Below are 20,071 nucleotides of genomic sequence, written 5' to 3'. Positions count from 1 at the left end.
ATCTTCAATGTTCTCCTTTAATTGAACACAATCTTCGGTTTAATGACCAACATCTCTATGAAACATGCAATATTTCTTCACGTCCCGGCCCTTCCTTATCATCGGCGCCAGTCGACTCCAATCTTCTCTATTCTGGTTTATTGAATAAATTGCCGCTCTCGGGGTGTTTAACTGCGTATAACTGCTATAACGGCCCAATCCCCTTGTCGATTTTCCAGATCTCCGCTGGCCTTGCGGCAGTACCCTGCTTATCCCACCCATCTGGCGTTTGGGCTATTATCACTTTGGCTTCTGGAGGGTTCTGCTGAAGATATCTGACGGCTCGTTTTCAGCAGTTCCTCACTTTTTATGTATTCGTGAGCCTAGGCAAATGCTACCCCTAAGTTTGGGAAAGACTTCCGCGACATATATTTTTTGAAGTCGTTGTCACCCGGTCCATTCATCAACGCCATCACGGCAATTTCTTGCTGCAATTTTGGTATGGTGTTAGCCTCGTTATTGAAGCGCCTAATGAAATCTCTAAGCGATTGCTCTTTTCGTTGCTGAATAGCCATGAGCTCGCCAGATGTCCTTTGTCTCGCACTATTACTTATGTACTGACCCGTGAACAACTCCACCAAGGTCTCAAAGTAGTCGATTGATCCCGGCTCTAAATTGGAGAACCAATCCGAAGTTGCCTCGGTAAGAGTCGTAGGGAAAACTTTACACCACACAGCATCGGTGTCGGTATATAGCAACATGTGACTCTCAAAAGCAGCTACATACCGCTTAGGGTCCCCCTTACCGTCATACGTACAGGACGACATCTTTATTTTCTCCATTTGTTGGTCAAGTACCTCTTGTGTGAACGGAGATATCCTGGGCCTGATGATCGCCCTGGCTGCCCGCCTTTCCAAGCCACTGAAAACTTCATGCCGATAGGAACCTGAATCCCCCCCTGGGCGTCTTGCGTGATTTGGCGCTCAGCCGGTATGGTCTCTCGGCCCCGGCTCCTTGACGGTTGTTGCTGTCCCGCCTGATTGAACTGACTCTCTAGGTTCACTATTAGCGGCTTTTTCGGTACATCAGCCAGTACCTCCCCTGCCGCTAACTCGGCTTCCTTTCTTTTCTTAAACATAGCCCGCATGACCCTAGCTGTTATCTCTAGTTCCTCCGGGGTAAACCCTTCCAAGGGATCTGGGGTCACTGCTTTATTGCGGTCAGGCGTTAAGGGCATGTTCGTTGTGTTGCCGTGAAGGAGATGAGTTTCATCCTCGACCACGATTTCTGGTAGGCTGTTTACAGTTTTATTCGCGTTAGCATTTAAGATACTATTATCATACTACTGGTTATCAACCTCCGGTACCGGTACAGTAGTTTCCTTACTTCCTTCCATAACTGTGAGAGGTTCTATTGGACGATAGAAATTATTACTATCCCCTCCTTCTAGCGCCAATTGTTCCTGCTGATTTCTGCTTCCGTTGATGTCCGAGGGCTGGTAATGGTTTACCGTCCAATTGCTCACCTACACACCCAATACAGATTAGCTAACCCGGGGTTATCCGGGAATAACCACTCCGATGCTAAAGTCAGTACCTTTGTGAGAAGAAAGTGAAAGAAGAGAGAGAAAGTGTTTTAGAGAGAGAGAGAGAGATTCTACCCTTGAAGTGAGGATTTGCTTGAGTATTTATAGAAACACAACCAAGCAAGTGGCACCCCGACCTTGTAAATAGCAGGTGCCTACGCGGCACCAAGCGACTCTCCACGTGTCAGAGGGACATGCCACGTTCCGAGAAGCAACTCTTCACGTGGCAGAGACTGATGCCGGTAAGGACATGAATTATTCAATGATTAACGAGGACTTTAAACTACACAACACTCTTTTACCGGCATATTATAGATGCTACCGGTATATCCCGTACACTACCTTCTCGGACTTACATTAAGGAAGTTCAAATAATATTCAACCAAGCAACAAATACAAATTAAAATTATAACTGGGTACTTGTTTCATTGGTTGTATCTTAGACTTCAAGAGCTAAGTTTGACATTAACAAAAAGGTAGCATGTCATTGTACAACATTCTTTTCTCTTTAGTTGTAATTGAATCATTGTAATAATTTTTGTACAAATACAGCCTATTGCAAATTTGCAAGTCAAGAAATAGGTAGTATTTGGTACAAGTATTATATGAATTTTATTCGACATGAGCTTATATAATCCTATTTTATCGGAATGGTTACATTTTGAGATTGAGAATTCTCTTACTCCGTATCTTTCTTTTACTTTTAAATGATCTTGCTTGCTGCATCGGGTTCTATTGGCTTATACTATATTCCATCTTAATAAGGTAGTTTTGAAAGAAGAAGGAAATAAAAGCTGACCACCCTAATTAACCAAGGTTGAACTCATAGTGCATGAGAATTTAAGAACTAGGGCAAAATCTAATATTATTGTTGCTTTAACTTTTATACGACGAACAATTGTACTATTTTGAATATTATATATTTTGTAAATTATGGCAAGATTTTTGCATAGATCAAAGACAAAGTAATGGCTAAATATTTTTAATTTGCTTGATTATATAATACTTCACTGATGTCGATATTTGTATAATACTAATATTCCAAATGTGTTAATACAATAATAACTTTTTAAGTAATAAAAAGCGGCATTAAATTTAAATGTATGCTATGTAACGCTGTCATTCTTTTGTTGGTTCTCATTTTATATCATCCACTACGGATACACATAAACAAGAAACATATAGAGGCATACATAGAAGTATACAACCCATTGCAAACAGAAATAATATATTTTGACAATATAATGTATTACTAAATGAAAGTTAATTAAATCAAGGCTCAATCATAATTTTAAAAGTAATTACTGATTGTCAATAAATCTAAACATCGCCCAAACTAATAAAAAGTTGCTTCAAAAGAGTAGTAATTACTTGGAGAAAGTTACTAATTATTACTTTGGAGACTTAGTTGTATAAACTTAATAATGCACTTTTTTAAGGGTACAATTTACACACATGTTCTTCATTTTTGGTGATTATTATTGACTTCTCCAAAATTTATAAAACTATACGATAAACCAATGAATATCACAAAAGAAAAGCCCACCAACTTTTAATATCTAATCTACCCCAAAATCCAAAGTACGAATGGAAATGAGTCAAATGACTAAAGAAGACAGCTAATATGAACATTTGCTCGTGTTATATTTTATGTTCGACGTGTTACCAAAACTAATTGACCCAAAGATAAGCTTGTGAAGATCAGTTGCTGGTCCTTTTCCAACTGTCCAAAATTACTAAAGTGATGGAAATTCCACGAGCTAGTTTTAGTCAAGACAATTAGGCAATATAAACGTAATTACTACGGCGTGTGTATATATATATATATACATAATTATATACTCGAATGTATATATATATCATTCGAGTATATAATTATGTAAGGTAATGATTAAAATGGTTGAATGACTCGAATCCTACGTTCCCATCTTATGCACGGTATGTACAGATGTATAGAATATCATGGGAGTGTTGTGGCATAACATGGACGAATGGTGAGAATAATTCCAAATTTAATTTCTAATAGTACCTTAAATGGTTTAATACGCGGCTAAACACAAGGCACTTTGGCAAGAGTTAAAGAGTTAAGTAAACATGACAAAGATATTACAAGACAAAGTCATGTGTTGTCGTGGCAACTTCGTAATGGATAAATAATGATGACACACACAATGAACTAATGTTGAAGGTTACATCTTATGTATTGAAAGAAAGATATAGATAAACACACAATTTCTCTTTTTGAGGAAAATTAAACATAGATATAGTCATAGATAAACACTAGGTGATTTAATGTTAAGGTAATATGTTATATATTAATGAGGTTTTGTCTTGTTTACAGAAAATACAAATTCTTATATGCACCTGATCATATCGTGTGGCCAGTCATATTAAGGATTATTTCGTTCACAAGGTTTCATATGTGGTTGGCCACAACGTATGGTCATGGTTATTTATTCAGGGGTTGCTCGCAAGAATGGATCTAGGATTTATACATAGGGCGGAACATACAAAATATGAAGTAATAGAAATTGAAAGAATATATATAATAGATTAATTGATCAGGACTTACTTGGTTTGTCATGAATTATTCGATCAATCAGAGTTTGCCTGTTTAGTGTTTTTAGTGTGTATCGGCCGGCCACATAAAAGCTCGTTGTTAAGAAATAGTGAAAAGAATAAATAGTGAAAAAATAGGAAAAATTGACAAAAATAATCTCAACTTTTGTCCGTTAGCTCAAAATAATCCCAACTTTGGAGGTCATTTGCTCAAAGTGGACCCAACCGGTCATCGAACCTGATATAAATAGGGGTGTTCATAAACCGGTCTGGACTGAAAAAATGGACCGGACCGAGTTAAGCGGTCCAATCCAAAACCCTATATAAATCATTTTTAGACCAGACCAATTTTTTTTTATTAAAAATATGTGTGAAACCTTAAATAATGGTTAAAATTATTCTTAATAGGATTAGAAAACTTTGACATTATAAGTTTTTTTGTACTAAACATACAAAAAAGACGTAAAAATGATGTTACAATATAGTTTTTCCTTTACTGTTTTTTGTGTTTTCCATAACTATATTAAAAATTTAGTATTTTTTAAAAAATATTCTTAATTTGGTCCAATGCAGTCCGGTCAGGGTTTTGGACCGATTTTTTCGGTCCAAACTGGTTTCGGTCCTAGCTTAATCAGTTCGGTATTCGATTTTTAAAATTCTAATTTTCAGTTTTCATTTCAATCCGGGTCGGTCCGATCTTGGTCCGATGAACAACCCTAGTCGTAACAGGTTAAGGTGACACATGTCACAACGTAATTGGTTTTAAAAAAGATCAAATAAAAAATAGAAAAACTTAAAAAAAATTAGGAAAAAAAACCACCATCCCTCCCAAAACCCCCACCACCAATTCCTCTAGGAACCCCATTCACGCCGGCGACAGACAACCAATCACCCCTGAACATCGCCGGCTTTGTTGTAACCAACACCAGCACACAAACCTAGAGGTGATCAACATTGGTGCGACCCGCTAGCCCGGCCCAAAAATAGGGTGGGTTTGGACAAGCTTAAAAACGCAATTTTAGTTAAAAAGCCCGAACCCGGCTCGACAAGCCCGCTACTTCTTAACGGGTTTGGGCACGAGAAATCGTGGTATGGCCCGGCCCGGCCCGGCCTGAATTTTAATCACCTCTACACAAACCCCATCCCTCACGTAGGTGCTGCACCAATCCCGTGCCAAATAACCGAGGCTAAAAAGACAACCGAATTGACGGTCGATAAAATTGATCCGAGAAATTCGACGAGGCCGTCTTTAGGACATTATCAGGAAGATTGAGAAATTTAAGAGGTTCCGAGGGTGGGGGAGGCATGTTGGGGGGTTTTATGTGGTGGGGGAGGGGATTTTTATGGGTTTCGGGTTGGTGTATTTGGGTTTTGAGGTGGAGTTTTGGTGGGGGTATGGGCCTATGAGGAAAGCGGCTTTGGCTCCGGCTTAGAGAAGGGGGTCTCCAGCGCCGGAGAGGGCATGAGACGGGGGACCATGGCTGGGCTTTTAGGAGGTGGTTGTTGGATTGGTGGTACTGGGGTTGTGTGGCTGGGTGGGGCTTTTTTTTTTTTTGTAATAACCTTGGTGGGGCTTTTGAAATTTGTTTATTACATTATTATTCGATCACGGAGGGATTATTTTGAGTAAATAATTATTAAAATTTGAATTATTTAAAAATAATTTACAATTGTAATTAGTTTGGACGAACAAGCAAAAATTAGATGACTTTTTTTTTTTTTTTTTTTTTTTTCAATTTTTCCGAAAAAATACGAAGTCGTAACACTCAAAATATACGGAGGGATTATATGGACGGGGATCTTAAAAGAGTGTTTATGACCCAAGCCCACCAACAAAGAAAGGAACAAAAGGCTAAAAAAAACCGAGCCTCTCAAGTCTCAACTACTCTACTTGGTTCCAGTCAACATAATCTGGCGAGCCACGTCCTACTCCGGCGAAAATGGAAGGTGGGGTTAACAAAGATTTGAGCAACTTGAAAACGCCTTCCACTGATGAAGAATTCACTGATGTTCTTCTCCAAATTCGTGCTTCCAAAACCCCAGTAATCAATCTCCGTTACTTTCCCTTTTCTTCTATTTTTCTACTTAATTTTTATTTGGGATGAAGATGAGTGCATAAATTAGAAGTGGGTTTTTGTTATTTAATCGGAAATTCTTCGTCTAAAATTCTGTCTATGTTTAATTGCAGGCAGTAATCAATTATGGTGCTTCTTGGTAAGTTTGATTTTTTTTCCAAGACTATATTTTTGCATAAATTTTTTGTATTGAACAATGTAATACAGTACAATATTCTAACTTGCCTTTGATTATATTAAATTTATTCATTTGGGAAGCTAACTTGTACTCGTATGTGATTTGGGTTGATTATCATTTTATATACAAAGCACTAATTGTATACAAGTTTTTCTTTTCTAAGTTGGTCATTGTTATAAATTGAATAATAGTTGCCTTTGATTAAATTAAATTTTTAAATTTGCAAAGTTGACTTGTATATAATTTGGAGTGATTAAGTTTGTTGTATACGAAGTACTGTATAACCCGTCTTACACAAGATTTTGCCTTGTAAGTTGGTCATTGTTATAGACGGATTAATAGGCTAGAAGAATTTGAAACCAAGGGAATAATTGTTGCTTTCAAGTTTACTTTGGTGACCAATAATTGATGTAGCCGACCCTACAAAGTGGGAGGTGAGTGAGGTTTGGTATCTTGATGCAATGAACTATGTTTGGAGTATTGGACTTGTTGGTCAAATTGAACTATTGAAGATACCATTTTCTAGGTTGGATTTGGTGTAACTAATTAGGCTTTCATTACAAGTACATGTAATTTATGTCTAATTGAATGAAAGAAAGTGATTCTGAGAATAATGTGAGCAATAATTGACTTGAATTGGATACTTAATAGTTAACATATGGATTTGGATGTGCCATTCGTGGCGGATTCCATGAACGCCTTCTCAAGGATTTGTGCTTTGAATTGGCTAGTAATTGCTTTGATTGGTTTCAATCATTTGTTGTGTTTTAATGTCTTAAGATGAATATTTACTTTAAGTATCCCATTATAACTTCAAGCTGTTTGTAGCATCATATGCTTTCGGCATGTTTGCAGTCCTGTGATTTTTTCCTGTCAACGTAAACTATACATGGTCTACTCACTGGATGATTATTTATGTGAAGTTAGACGGTTTAATTTTAAGACGTTTCAGAGTAGACTAATAATTAATCTTTTTCAGGTGCCGAGTTTGCAATCAGATCCTGCCTGCATTTCAGAAGTTCAGCAAAGAGTTCTCAAAGCTTTCCTTTGTTTATGCTGATATAGATGAGTGCCCTGAAACCACTCAACAGATACGCTACACTCCTACATTTCAGTTCTACTGCGATGGTGAGAGGGTGGACGAGATGTTTGGAGCTGGAGAAGAACGGCTTCGTGACCGTCTTTGGTTGCATTCATGATTTTAGTTTTCCCCTCTACTGTACCTATGGCAAAGGACAAGCCTAACTCTGTAACCATGTATTAGCCAAAAAAATCAGCTTTCTTGGAAAATTTGAGAAGCATGTAAATGTAGTTGGATATTTAAATGTAGATGATGATTATTTACCCTGATGTTGCTTTACTCCTATAAACACCTGTATTTTTTTAGTTGTTACAGATAGATAGCTCATAGCTTGGATACATCATTGAGTAATTGTTTTTATCACTTATTAGATCACATATTTGACTGATTGAGGATCTATTCTGATATGGAAGTTGTGAAATACTGAAATTACTTGACAACTCGATCTATGTGATCCTTGCGACTTACAGATACAATAAACCTTTAATGAATAGTCTACCATTATCACAGTGAACTAGTGGTACTCCACAAACCAGTTATTTCTTATATGAATGGCATATTAGTTTTAGGACTTTGACAAGTGGAGGGTATCTGGTTTCACTGGCTATCAGTTGGGTTGACAGAAAAATAATTAGAGACTTGGACTTCTAACACTGTTTAACTGGTTAAGGAAAATAGGAGGCCTGAGCTCTAGCTTTAGATTCTCGTTCTAGCCCAGGCCAGCATTGGCTAAATATTGATCTGCACAAAGCCTTCCCATCTGATTGGTGTTTATAACTTGTTTCAGAGTCGGCAAGGATCCTGCTCAATGAATTTCATCAAATATGAAGCAGCAGTCTGAGGTGCTGATGATCCCTTCAGTGAAACATAACTGATAGAGTATAAAACATATTCCTGGGCCTCAACCATCAGCTTAAGCTTTTGGTTGAATTGGTTCTCTAACAATAACCTCGACATTGCTACTTAAAAATTGAAAAAAAAATAATTATTTTTGTTTGTGGTGCAGTAAACTTCATGGTGCAGAAGGTGCACAATTGGCTTATTTTACGGCAGAACCTAACAATTCATGTCAGCATTTATTAGTTTAAATTCGACAGCACATTAGATGAGACCCTGCTGCGATATCTAGAGATTGATTAAGCAAGTATATAGTCATCGTGAGAAGAAGTAGGCTGCAACATAAACTTGATCCACCCAACCCACCTTGACATCAAGAAGCCTCCTGAGAATAATGGGGAATTCGGTGATAATGCAATATCTGACATAGATCTCCAGCATATCTGCAGGTAGCTGAATATAATTCCTCTTTTCAGAGAAGTTCTTGAAAGGGAAACTGTTGACATTCATTTCGTCTTATGCTCCCATTTCCTAGAGGTTTCTGTTCATTATATGCATTGTTTGCTCTTGGAAAATTGACTCAGGAACTACAAGTTTCTCTCATTTTTTTCCCCCTCTTTTGTAAAGTGTTTCTTCTGGAATGTAAAGTAATAATGAGAAGATTCAGAACAAAATATGTGTAACTGAGCATAAGGCTGTCACCACCTTTGAAAGGACTTTTATTATATAATAGATATAAAAGATTATGGAATGACTGTTACATTCAAATGTCAAAATTCATCAACTACCTTTCTATGTTGTACATGTTAAAAGAGAAAGGCATCTTTTGTGGAGCAAAAAATTAAACTTATGAGAGGGGCGATCTAATCAAACCAGAAATTGAGTCAATAATTCACATTTTGGTATAGGAACAAACACCGACGTGATTGGTGTATGCTGAATGCTTTTCATACATCTTCTGACAAAGGGAAGAGCTTTTCAAGCATGTTATTAGACAGGATCCTGTTTGGGTCCAATTCCTTTCGTGCTTTGTTGTATGCATCCACAGGGAAACGCTTCTTTAACCTTGCTTGCAAATCTGGGAGCTCTTCCTTGTTCTTTGGAATCTAAGAATCACACAAAAGATAAGAAGTAAATGCCTATTCTCTGATGGATCATGAGAATTCTTCAATAGTTTTGATTATGGAGAATATGAGATCAAGAAACTTATCATTAGACAAGGTTAAATGTGCTCAAATACCTCAATCTTTGCCCAATGTTCATAAGCAGAGTAAGGATCCCACAGCTGATTTTGTGTCAAAGATCTGTAGTGAAAGAATTCATCTGTTATTATCTTCCTCTGGCGAGGATCCATTGTTGGGAGGTACATAATGATACCAACCTGAAACACAGGTCGAAATGTTTAGGAACTGCATTCAGAATAAGAAAATATAACTTACATTTCCATTCTGCCTTACACTATACATATCCGTCCAACTAAAATGATACTCCAAAGAAACATAATTACTCCCACTATTCCCATTTAAGTGATTAGCAAGGTTATGCACACAACTTAAGAACTATTTGTTGCGATATGAAAGGTGACAGGTATTGCACTGGTAAATAGGTACATTACATGGACAGATAATTGTGTACTGGTTTTCTAAAAGGGCAAAGTTGCCTGAGAAAATAAATGGAGGGAGTATTTGGTTGTTCAGCATGCTATTCTTTGGTTCTAGATGTAATGCTACTTTAACCTTCAAAACAAATCCTCTATATCTCCTCAGTTCTCCCAAACAGTAGTCTGTGCTGGAAAAACATAAAGATGTAATGGTTTAGCTTGCAATATACATCAATAAAGGCTCCAAAAAGGTCTATTAAACAAGTGAAATTAGCTGTGTCAATCAAATAAATATCATGCATTCAACTTCAACTATGACTTCATAATTTTCAGAAGAATTTACTGATGATTTTTAAAAAGTGTCTGAATCTATAAACTTTAAGAAGCAAATTCCAATATACAAGATCAGCCTTTAATGTTTATGATGAGCATTTCCAGATTAATAAAAATTTAATTAAGCAAAACGCAATCAGAAAAAATTAAACAAAAATAACAAACCAAAGAGATTACCCAAGAAAATATATCATCATCTGATGAGCTTGATGCTGGACTCATAGGACTCTTACTCCTAGCTGTCCATCGTTGTTCAATAGGAGAGGGTGCAGGAATTCCTTCCTTCTCTATCAGCTGCTTCAGTTTCTCAACGTACTCAAGGTCCTTCATGCTAGGCTTTGCTAGGGTGCCAGCAGGAAAACATGTCTCTGAGACCCACTGCTGACCACCACAATCAAAACCTAAGATTTCATCACTCCAGCCCACTCTATAACCCTCTGATTTCTTCCAGAATTCAGCTTCAGCTTGATTCACTTTGATGACATGCTCTTCATCCACAGGATCTAAAGCAATAAGTCTGTCTCTAAGCTCCGTAAATGAAAGCTCATTTATTTCTGGATCATTCTCTGCAGGAGATACTCTGCAGAAATCATGACTTCATGAGAGCTGTTGCATTGCTTTACAAAAAATTACCAACAGAACACAATGAACTGATGTAAGGGGGAGGGGCATATTAGGTAGTGCAATATAATTCAGTTTGTAGTGTCTTGAGGAGGAAGATAAGGGAGTGATTCAGAGGAGTAATACTAAACAAGAGACGATTAGAAAGGGATTAGCATGTTGAATATTGATCAAAATTGTAGGGTAAGCATAGTAAGATAAATAAGGAGAGAATCATCTCTCAAAAGTGGATTTATCATTTACTTGGCTATATTTACAATCATCTCTCAAAAGTGGATTTATCATTTACTTGGCTATGTTTACAGTTTATAATCAATCAAACTCCACAGCCTTGCTTTAGTTGCTTAATAATGCATCGCTAAATTCAGTCCATAGCTATGCTAACAAAGATGTAGGTGTCCATAGTTTAAAGTTTTCCGGTTAAAACTTTGATGTGAAATTATACAAATATAGAAGGAATCAAAAGCTGCAATATGTATGAAAGAAGTGCCAAGCCATAAAATAACAGAAAAAATTAGTTAATTTTCATATCCTGACAGCAAGGCAAACAAGAGAGACAACTTCCTGAGACATGTTAATCTGATAGCATCAAACAAGGCACTTGATAAAACTTCTTATCTGAGTAAATTTGAAATGACAAGAGAATAGGTGGCCGCCTTCTGATAAAGACTACAGTACTATGCATATAAAAAAAAATACCTATAATTCTCCAATGAATTCTTGTACAGATCTCGTACATGTTGAAGCGCTTCATCTTTAGTATATTTAGGTTTGAAATTCTTTGGACGTCTCCACTTTGATACAGGATTGCATGTCACAACAACAACAGAATCCGTGTATGGGATATACAGGTACTTTACGTGCTTATTTTCAGAGAGTAGTTTCCTGCAATGGGAAGCAAATACAAGTTTATTTCTAGTGAATGATAACACCATAGTCACTTTTACTTCGATAATATGTCATAGGCATAACAGAGTAAGCAAAGAATATTTTCTAAACTTTACAACTACAGCCAAAGCGAGCACTACCATAAGAAAGGGGTTGAAACTTGAAACCAATCATATACATCACTGCAGTTCATTGGTCAAGGTTTGTGTCTGCGTGCTCATATCTGTCCTTCCCATACCTAGCTTTGGTAATGTGAAAAAACTTATTGTTTTTAGCAACACCCCTTAGAGGCGTTGTTGGATGCTCTTACCAGTTTAAATGTCCACACACCTAGAAAAACAGCTAACAGTTTCACTATAAGGACCCCTACAATTCTACAACTTATTATATTGTAACAAATCAATGCATGCGTTTTAAGATGATGGATAGGTAGATCTATTTATAAACAGTAAAGTAGCTTCAGGTTGAGAAGCAACTTCATAGGAAATGGCAACAGCACTAACATGAATTAAAGAAGATACATTCACATGGACACCTTGGTAAACAACACTAAAGTAGTAAATAGATACTATATTCTTATCAGAATTGGCCATTAGACTTAAGAGAGAGAGGAAATGGGAAGAAAGAAGATTTTAAATGATTATAAAGATAATGATAAAGAATTTTTCTTTAGTGCAGTTGCAATAATAAATAAAATCTCAGAGAAATTACTTGTGATTTTTCTTTATCTCATCCATATTAGAGATGTAGGTGTGCTCCACAAGCTCCTGCCTATCAACACACTGAAGGGTGACTTCAACTACTACTCCGAGTCCTCCAAGACCAACACGAGCAAGATAAAAGAGCTCCGGGTCTTTCTCTTTTGAGAGCTCTATAATTCCCTTGGCAGGAGTGACCAATTTCATGGCAATAACTTGCTCATCAATAGGTGGCAATTTTGCACCAGTACCATGTGCACCAACCTATAACCACTTAGGTGTTAGAAAGTAGAAACAAAGCTAGTTAGGAGGGGAATGCTTACACTATATTATACCGTGTTTAAATTTTTATATTCTACAAATGACACTAATGAGATGAAGCAAACCTAGAGCACCCCAATTCCCACCCCCCCAAAAAAAAAAATATCACTATGATTTCCCCCACCCCTTGTATTCCAGAAATTTTCTATTTCTGTAAACCTGAAAATAGACCAATTCCTTGCCTTGTGTTTCACAATGACAGAATACATGAGAGCTGTACCGAGCAAGAACAAGACACCAGCAAGATAAAGAGGATACAGTGATACACACATTTCACATCATGAGACAGAAACATTGTCCAATAATTCACAGCCTCCTTGCAGCCAAACACATCATAGTTTCCATCTTGGTTTGTCTCTCTCTCTCTCTTTTTTTTTTTTTTTTTTTTTTTTGAAAGGAAGAAATAGGATTTCATTAATAAGAGATAGTCAATCGGCACTTACAAACAATTACTAAGAAATCTAAAATTCTAACTCAATTATATAACACCTTAGAACTAATTATACCGCAGATTCGGTCAACAATCACCTTAATAAAAAAGTTCCATCTTGGTTCTCCCTTCTTATCGTCTCCTTTCTTCAAGGAATGCATATTCACTCAATGTTTTTTTTTTTTTCAAACTCCCTTCATACAAATACACTATTAGTTAGTTCCTACTAAATATGCTCCTTATTATGTGTCAAAAGACATACACCACAACTAGGGTTTAATTTACAGCATATAAGCTATAAAGGCGAGTGTAGATTGGTATGACAGAGGTCTAATAAGTACACTGATCTTTAAGCATCCTGTACATAAAATTTGAAGATATATGCAGGCATTTACTTTCAACGCCAAAACTGAAGGTAGCTTAATCACCATAGAATCATACAGTCATAAAAACGGTTGAACTCGAGAACTAAGCCTGGTTTTGCCACATTCTATTACTGATCAGCTAGATATTCTCCTTCTCCAAAACACAAATGTTAACAATGCTAAATTCACAAAATTTGCCAATGTAGTACCAATTAGAACCAAACACTTTAAGCTTTCTTGCACATAATCCAATATTATATTCCCAGGCTCCACTCATAGCTACAACTTCTTTCCGCTATACACCTTAAGCTATAATAAAATCCAGTAAAGTTCAAACTTGCTCCTAGAATTCCCCTAGAGATTTGTATCACAGTTTTCCTGCTAAACCTTCTGCTAAGTCATAGTTTCATCACCTTAGAGCATATGTCTCACACCTAATTCCTAAATGGTTTATTATTAGGAAAACGGAATAGATAAGAGTCTCCATTAATCACACAAGCACATTTCAAAATAAGTTCAATACATCACCCAATATCTATGATCAAAACCCGTCTACATCATTGCCCTTCAAGAAGTATAGTCTCTAGTCTCTCTACACACTAAACCCAAAAGTAGAAACAAACAAAAATCGAAATCAAGCAAACCCAAACACTCAAACATAACAACAATACAACAAAATCAAATGACATTCAAAAAATTAATCAATCAATCAACCAAAAGTAAGAAGAAAAACCTGAAGAATGCCACCAATCTGCTGCTCCCTAATAGAAGCAAAATTCTGCAAAGTAAGCCCAAAATCCTTAATCTGATCAACAAGCTGCTGAACTCTAATCCCAGCTTCAACTCTAACAGTCTTCTTCTCTTTATCAACTTCAATCACCTTATCCATCAACCCCAAATTGACCATCCCAGCCCGAGAAAGCCCAACCCCATTTGGGGAAAGACCCGACCCAACAGGCCGAATCTTCTGGGACTTTTGATGGGCTTCATTAACAAGCTTTTCAAGGTCCGAAATCGATTCGGGTTGAAGGAAATTCCGGGTATGAACTTCATGGGTACCACTCCAATTAGAGACGGTATGAAGATCATCAGGAAGAGGGGCGTATTTGAAGAGTTGGGCTTTTTTGTGCTTGGTATTTTCAGGGAGAGGGAAGGAGTAGTAAGTTCCGACGCCGCAGCCGAGGAGGAGGAGTGCGTAGCCGATGTATTTGCGGGTTTCGGCGGCGGAAGAAGAGGAGGTTGGGTCGGAGGAGAGAGAAGAGAAATGGCGGGAGGTTAAGGAGGAGAGAGAATTGGTGTTGTGCCGGTGAAGGTGGTGGTGGTGGTGGTGGTGGAGGAGGTTGGAGATTGATCGCCGGAGATTGGTTGCTCGGTGCATATTGAGGGTGACGGAGAGACAAGTAGACCACTACAATTGAGTGTTGACACAAATGGTGAAGGTTAAAAATGTAGTTTTGGAGGAGTTTGGCAAATTTGATTTTTGTTTTTAGGAGTACGGACCCGGACCCCATTAGACCTTAATGCTTGTGGTTTTCTTAGTTCGGTATTTACGGGCGGAATACGGAGGATAAGACCTTTGGTTGTGGTAATATGGGTATAAAGTGAATAGCTAGCCAATTATAACAAACCAGACTTAGTTTTGTTGACCGTTAAAATGTAAATAGCTAAATGGAAAAGTGGTGTAGTATTAATTTTAAGGTTTAATTAGAAAATAACACCTGCTAAAGACCCCGATTTTGTTTTTAACACCTGTTAAAAAAAAAGTTTAATTATAACACCTCCAAAAATCCCAAAATTTTGGTTTCACCACCCACTAACAGATTTTTGGATGGAAACCGTTAGTGGGGCCACCATGTACACGTGTCAGTTGTTAATTAGTTTAAAAAAAAATTAAAAAAAAAAAAAAAAAACCTAACCCCCTAATCGAGCCAGCCACCGCACCGGCACCACCTGCGGCCAGTCGCCTCTTCCCTTCCCCTTCCCTATTTCCTACCCTGATTCCCAATTTCCGGCGCCAATCACCAATTTCCGACACCTCCCTTGCTTCCCCCACCCCAACCTAGCCCAGAAACCTTAGTCATCGGGAGCTTGGGACCGTTTTCGAAGGTGGGAAGGGAAGAGGTCGGTTTCTGGGTTGAGGGAAAGGAAGGGGAGCCGGTTTCAGTGGTGTGGGAAGGGAGGGGGCGCCGGTTTCGGCGGTGCGGGAAGGGAGGAGGTCCATTTAAGGGGGTTGCGTTGGGGAGGGGAACCGTACTTTGGCAGCTTTGTGAAGGATGATAGCGGTTTTCGAGGTGGGTTAAGGGTGGGGGAGCCGATTTCCGGTGTTAGAGGTGGTTCGGCGGCGAAAATCGATGGCTGGTGGTCGGTGGTTGGTGGTTGGTTGGTTATGGGGTAGGCAGGGGAGAAGGCCACCGTTTGTGGTTGGCCGCAGGTGGTGCCGGTGCGGTGGCTGGCTGAGTTAGGGGGTTAGGTTTTTTTTTTTTTTTAAATATTTTTTTAAACTAATTAACAACTGACACGTGTACATGGTGGCCCCACTAACGGTTTCCATCCAAAAATCTGTTAGTGGGTGGTGAAACCAAAATTTTGGGATTTTTGGAGGTGTTATAATTAAACTTTTTTTTAACAGGTGTTAAAAACAAAATCGGGGTCTTTAGCAGGTGTTATTTTCTAATTTGGCCTAATTTTAATAATTTCTAATTGGTATTAATAATATTATCTTTTGACGAGTTATTGATTATAAAATTCCTAAATCAATATGTATTGGACTATTGGGTCTATAATTGCCCCCGTTTCTCATAACTTAAAGTTCGTTCTTTTATTCAAAAAAAAAAGTACAAAGCTCTATGTGCATTCTAAAAGCTTGAAAGGACAATGTAAAGATGAAAATAAATCATGCATATGTATTACACCCAAATCAAAATTTTGTTGACTTTTGTTGATTTTAACCTATTAACGAAAGTTTGACCAAAGTTTGACATAATCAAGGGTGGTCTCATCTCATCATAGACTGGCAAGTACAATACATGGCCCAACTAACGGCTCATAAAGTCATAATCTAGAAAGAGCGCGGCTTGATTTCCGTTAGAGTTATTTTAAAAAGAAAGTTTTGACGTCAAGAGGTGGAAAATGTCTAATTGTTGAAGGAAGACCTAGATCAAATTTCTAAGGGATTTTTGCTTGTATAGACCATGAATCACAAAAGAAAAGACATCAACGAATCAACCAACAAAAGCATTTAATTTTCTTTACGATTTCTTAGTTTTTGGCTTAGTAGCCAAGCGAAGCCAAGCGATAGGTTAGGATTTACTTAGCATGTATTGAGCATTGTTCGATTATTCCAATTGTATGAACATGGAGGTAATCTTCTCCTCTTGTGGCACAATTGTATGTAGCCCTTACTTTATCTTTCAATTAATGGTAATCATTTGCATCCTTTGTTTATGTTAATCTTTTCATTTCTTTGGTAGTTAAATTCTTGTTTAACTTCTTCAAGGATTATATCTTTATTTGTTTGTTGTTGTTATGTTAGCGAGGTTATCAAAATATAATCTATAATAGTAAGGGCATTCCCTTAATATCCAAGAATAGAAAAAAGGGTATTTAATTTGTTGGTAATGAATAATATTTACCTCAACAATGTGTTTATAAAATATAACAGAGGGTTTATTTGAAAGCAATGCAATCTAGGTTTGACATGTCACTATGAATAGATAGTTGATTCAAGGTGCCAATTCGTGTGCTCGAGTCGAGTTCAATGAAGTCAGATCGAATCAAGTTAAATCTATTTTAAAATTAGATTTATGCTAAATTTATTGTGTCCAAACATGTTGATATATCTTTATTTAACTTTTTTCAAGTCGTTTTCAAATCAAGTTAGTCGGGTAGGTTTTTAACACCTCTATAGTTGATTAACTTCTGCGTAATTATGTCAATGTTAATCGTACTTGTTTCTGCTAACAATCTTAAAATTAAATGGGTTCACTTATGAAAAATGACATTTTATTTTTCACAAAAGAATGTGTATGACAATATTTAGTATATGTATATTAACTTATTACTCTTATATATTGCACGAGGAGAGTATCTTAATGTTCCATTTTTAAACTGTATTTTTTTTTCCTATTCAAACTCCTCTAGCTTTCCTCTAAAAAATAAAAATGAAACCCCAATGATCTCCTTGGAGTTTAGGCAGCACAAACCCTATCTTTAGTAAGATCATTAATTTAGTTTTAATTACCTTTATTTCGGTGCCTAACTTTAGAACTCAATTGACACCCTAAGGCCCCGTTCTTTAGAGCTATGCTCTGCTCTGCTTCAATCTGCCTTACTCTGCTTAAAAATTAACACTTAATATTGAATTATTATAGTAATAATTAATATTTAATAATAATAATAAATAATAAATAATAAATATTTAATAATAATAATTAATATTGAATTATTATTATGATAATAATTAATAATAATAATAATATTTAAAATTAATATTTAATAATAACAACAATAAAAAATTAATATTTAATAATAATATTATTATTATAAATTAATAATTAATAATAATAATATTTAAAATTAATATTTCATAATAACAACAATAAAAAATTAATATTTAATAATAATATTATTATTATAAATTAATAATTAATAATAATAAATAAATAATATTTAATAATAATAATAATATTACTAAAAATTTATATTTAATAATAATAATAAATAAGTAATATTTAATAATTAAAATAATAATTAATATTGAATAATAATAATAAATAATTAATATTAATAATTATAATAATAATAATAATTAATATTTATTAATAATAAAAATAGTAAAAATAATAATGATAATAATATTTTATCAAAAATAATTAATGACAATAATAGTAATAATATTACTTATTATTATTATTATTAATATCAATAATAATAATAATAATAATAATTGATTTTTAATAATAATAATAATAATAATAATAAAATAATACTTACTAAATATTATTATAATAATAATATTTAATAATGCGATAATATTAATAGTTGTTGTAGTAGTAGTAGTAGTAATAATAATAATAATAATAATAATAATAAAATAATAATAATAATAATAATAATAATAAAATCTGCTCTGCTCGGTTCTGCTTCAATGTGCTCTGCTTTGCCCGAAAGCTCAAAAGAACAGGGTCTAACTGAATAATGAGCTAATGTGAATCAATTAATTATATCTAAATAATGATTTGTGAGTTTTTTTTTTTTTTAATTTCAACTACTCCTTATTATGTAAAAAGAAAGGGGCTTCGTTTTCCAATAGCATCAAGCCATCAATGGAGGAACAAAATTTTATTTCTTTAAGACATGAAATTTACTTGGATAATTGACGATTAAGGGACCAAGGCTAATCTTAGCACCAAGGATAATTGATGAATCATGTTTAGTTACCTTTTTTGGTACTTAAAGGTGGAATGTTGCTCTTGTTTATAAATTATAACTAGTGTATGAGGGAGTGGTTTAGTAGATTCTATGGTCAACTGATGTGTTGAATAATGAAGGATTAAATTTGTTTATTAGTTCTCAAATTAGATTAGATGTGGATTTTGAAATTATTGCTCTAAAAAGACCCCTATAATTTAAGAGCAGTATTTCAAAAGGAAATTTTGGTGGAACAACTATAATCTCCCGTGATAAATTAATAGTTTTGTAATTCAGAGTTCTCTCGACCCTTCTCTCTCTAACCCCATCCTTATCTTTCACCGCCCCTCCTTCTTTCTTCAGCCCTGCTCGCCGGCGACTGGCGTTTCGCCTAGCCGTCGCCGGCGAGCCCAGTCATCCCGTTAATACCCCTTTTTGCTATTTTATTTTTAGTTTTTTTGGTCTGTTTGGCGAAGAATACAGGGAGGCAGGGAGCTCCAATCCTCTTCGGTAATTCGTGGGTTTTGGTATATCATCAAGGGTTTCGGCATATCGTCAAGTGTTTTGCGACTAGTTTCAAGGACTAAAGAACCAACGGGCTACCCTTAACGCCGCCGTTGAAAGGATTAATCTAATTTCCCGACGGTAAAAGGTGAAGTTAAGGCTAGGGTTTCCTCGCGTATCTAAAGTTAGATTTAGTGAGGGGTTCTTTTTCTGTTGCCGCTGACGATTGTCCGTGGTGTTGAGTTGGTTGTTGCCGGTGAGGTCTTTCCCTTTCTTGTTGTTCCTTCCTATGTTCTTTCGTTTCTTTGTGTTCTTGTTTTATTTTAATTGTTGTTTTGTTTTGTTTGGTTTTATTATGTTGTTTTTGTGTAAGCTTCTGGTTTGGTTGGTTAAGTTGTTGTCTTTAAATAAAGTTTTTCAAGTTATAGAGGGTTATGAAGTGTGGTCGTTGTTCTCGGCGCCTTGTTGGTTGTTTTTAGGGGTTGTAAGGTTTATCAATCCCTTGTTAGTTTGGTTGGCGGTCCTTTTAGTTGCTTGTTCGGGGTGGGATTGTGTTATGGGAGGTTGTCATGTTGCATGTGTGGCTTCCCCCTTTGTCAGTTTGGGTG

At 36.0% G+C, this 20,071-nt stretch overlaps 3 protein-coding genes across 3 annotated transcripts; 1 reads left to right on the top strand and 2 right to left on the bottom strand.

Moving 5' to 3' along the window:
* Nucleotides 1-362: 362 nt before the first annotated feature.
* On the bottom strand, nt 363-806 carry LOC110710643. The gene has a single exon (XM_021888967.1). The coding sequence runs from the start codon at nt 804-806 to the stop codon at nt 363-365; it is 444 nt and encodes a 147-aa protein (XP_021744659.1).
* Nucleotides 807-5,437: 4,631 nt separating this feature from the next.
* Nucleotides 5,438-7,795, top strand: LOC110710584 (thioredoxin-like 3-3). Its single transcript, XM_021888910.1, has 3 exons — nt 5,438-6,165; nt 6,312-6,337; nt 7,356-7,795. The coding sequence occupies exons 1-3, from the start codon at nt 6,064-6,066 to the stop codon at nt 7,573-7,575; spliced, it is 348 nt and encodes a 115-aa protein (XP_021744602.1). The 5' UTR covers nt 5,438-6,063; the 3' UTR covers nt 7,576-7,795.
* Nucleotides 7,796-8,977: 1,182 nt separating this feature from the next.
* Nucleotides 8,978-14,928, bottom strand: LOC110710509 (L-galactono-1,4-lactone dehydrogenase, mitochondrial-like). The gene is made up of 6 exons (XM_021888829.1): nt 14,284-14,928; nt 12,448-12,698; nt 11,548-11,733; nt 10,405-10,807; nt 9,535-9,675; nt 8,978-9,400 (listed from the first exon to the last, which is right to left on the bottom strand). The coding sequence occupies exons 1-6, from the start codon at nt 14,926-14,928 to the stop codon at nt 9,242-9,244; spliced, it is 1,785 nt and encodes a 594-aa protein (XP_021744521.1). The 3' UTR covers nt 8,978-9,241.
* Nucleotides 14,929-20,071: the final 5,143 nt, after the last annotated feature.

The sequence above is a fragment of the Chenopodium quinoa genome, unplaced genomic scaffold (genome assembly GCF_001683475.1).
Source record: "Chenopodium quinoa cultivar QQ74 unplaced genomic scaffold, ASM168347v1, whole genome shotgun sequence".
Classification (NCBI taxonomy): domain Eukaryota; kingdom Viridiplantae; phylum Streptophyta; class Magnoliopsida; order Caryophyllales; family Amaranthaceae; genus Chenopodium; species Chenopodium quinoa.
This window is presented reverse-complemented; position numbering and strand designations above follow the sequence as displayed.

What these genes read in the sequence shown, in the direction of transcription:
- LOC110710509 (XM_021888829.1), bottom strand. Translation starts at nt 14,928, where the DNA reads ATGCACCGAGCAACCAATCTCCGGCGATCAATCTCCAACCTCCTCCAC. An exon ending in AGATTGGTGGCATTCTTCAG is followed by an intron (nt 12,699 to 14,283) that starts GTTTTTCTTCTT and finishes AAGTGGTTATAG; the next exon opens with GTTGGTGCACATGGTACTGG. An exon ending in AATTCATTGGAGAATTATAG is followed by an intron (nt 10,808 to 11,547) that starts GTATTTTTTTTT and finishes TGATTTCTGCAG; the next exon opens with AGTATCTCCTGCAGAGAATG.
- LOC110710584 (XM_021888910.1), top strand. Translation starts at nt 6,064, where the DNA reads ATGGAAGGTGGGGTTAACAAAGATTTGAGCAACTTGAAAACGCCTTCC. An exon ending in TTCGTGCTTCCAAAACCCCA is followed by an intron (nt 6,166 to 6,311) that starts GTAATCAATCTC and finishes GTTTAATTGCAG; the next exon opens with GCAGTAATCAATTATGGTGC. An exon ending in ATCAATTATGGTGCTTCTTG is followed by an intron (nt 6,338 to 7,355) that starts GTAAGTTTGATT and finishes AATCTTTTTCAG; the next exon opens with GTGCCGAGTTTGCAATCAGA.
- LOC110710643 (XM_021888967.1), bottom strand. Translation starts at nt 806, where the DNA reads ATGTCGTCCTGTACGTATGACGGTAAGGGGGACCCTAAGCGGTATGTA.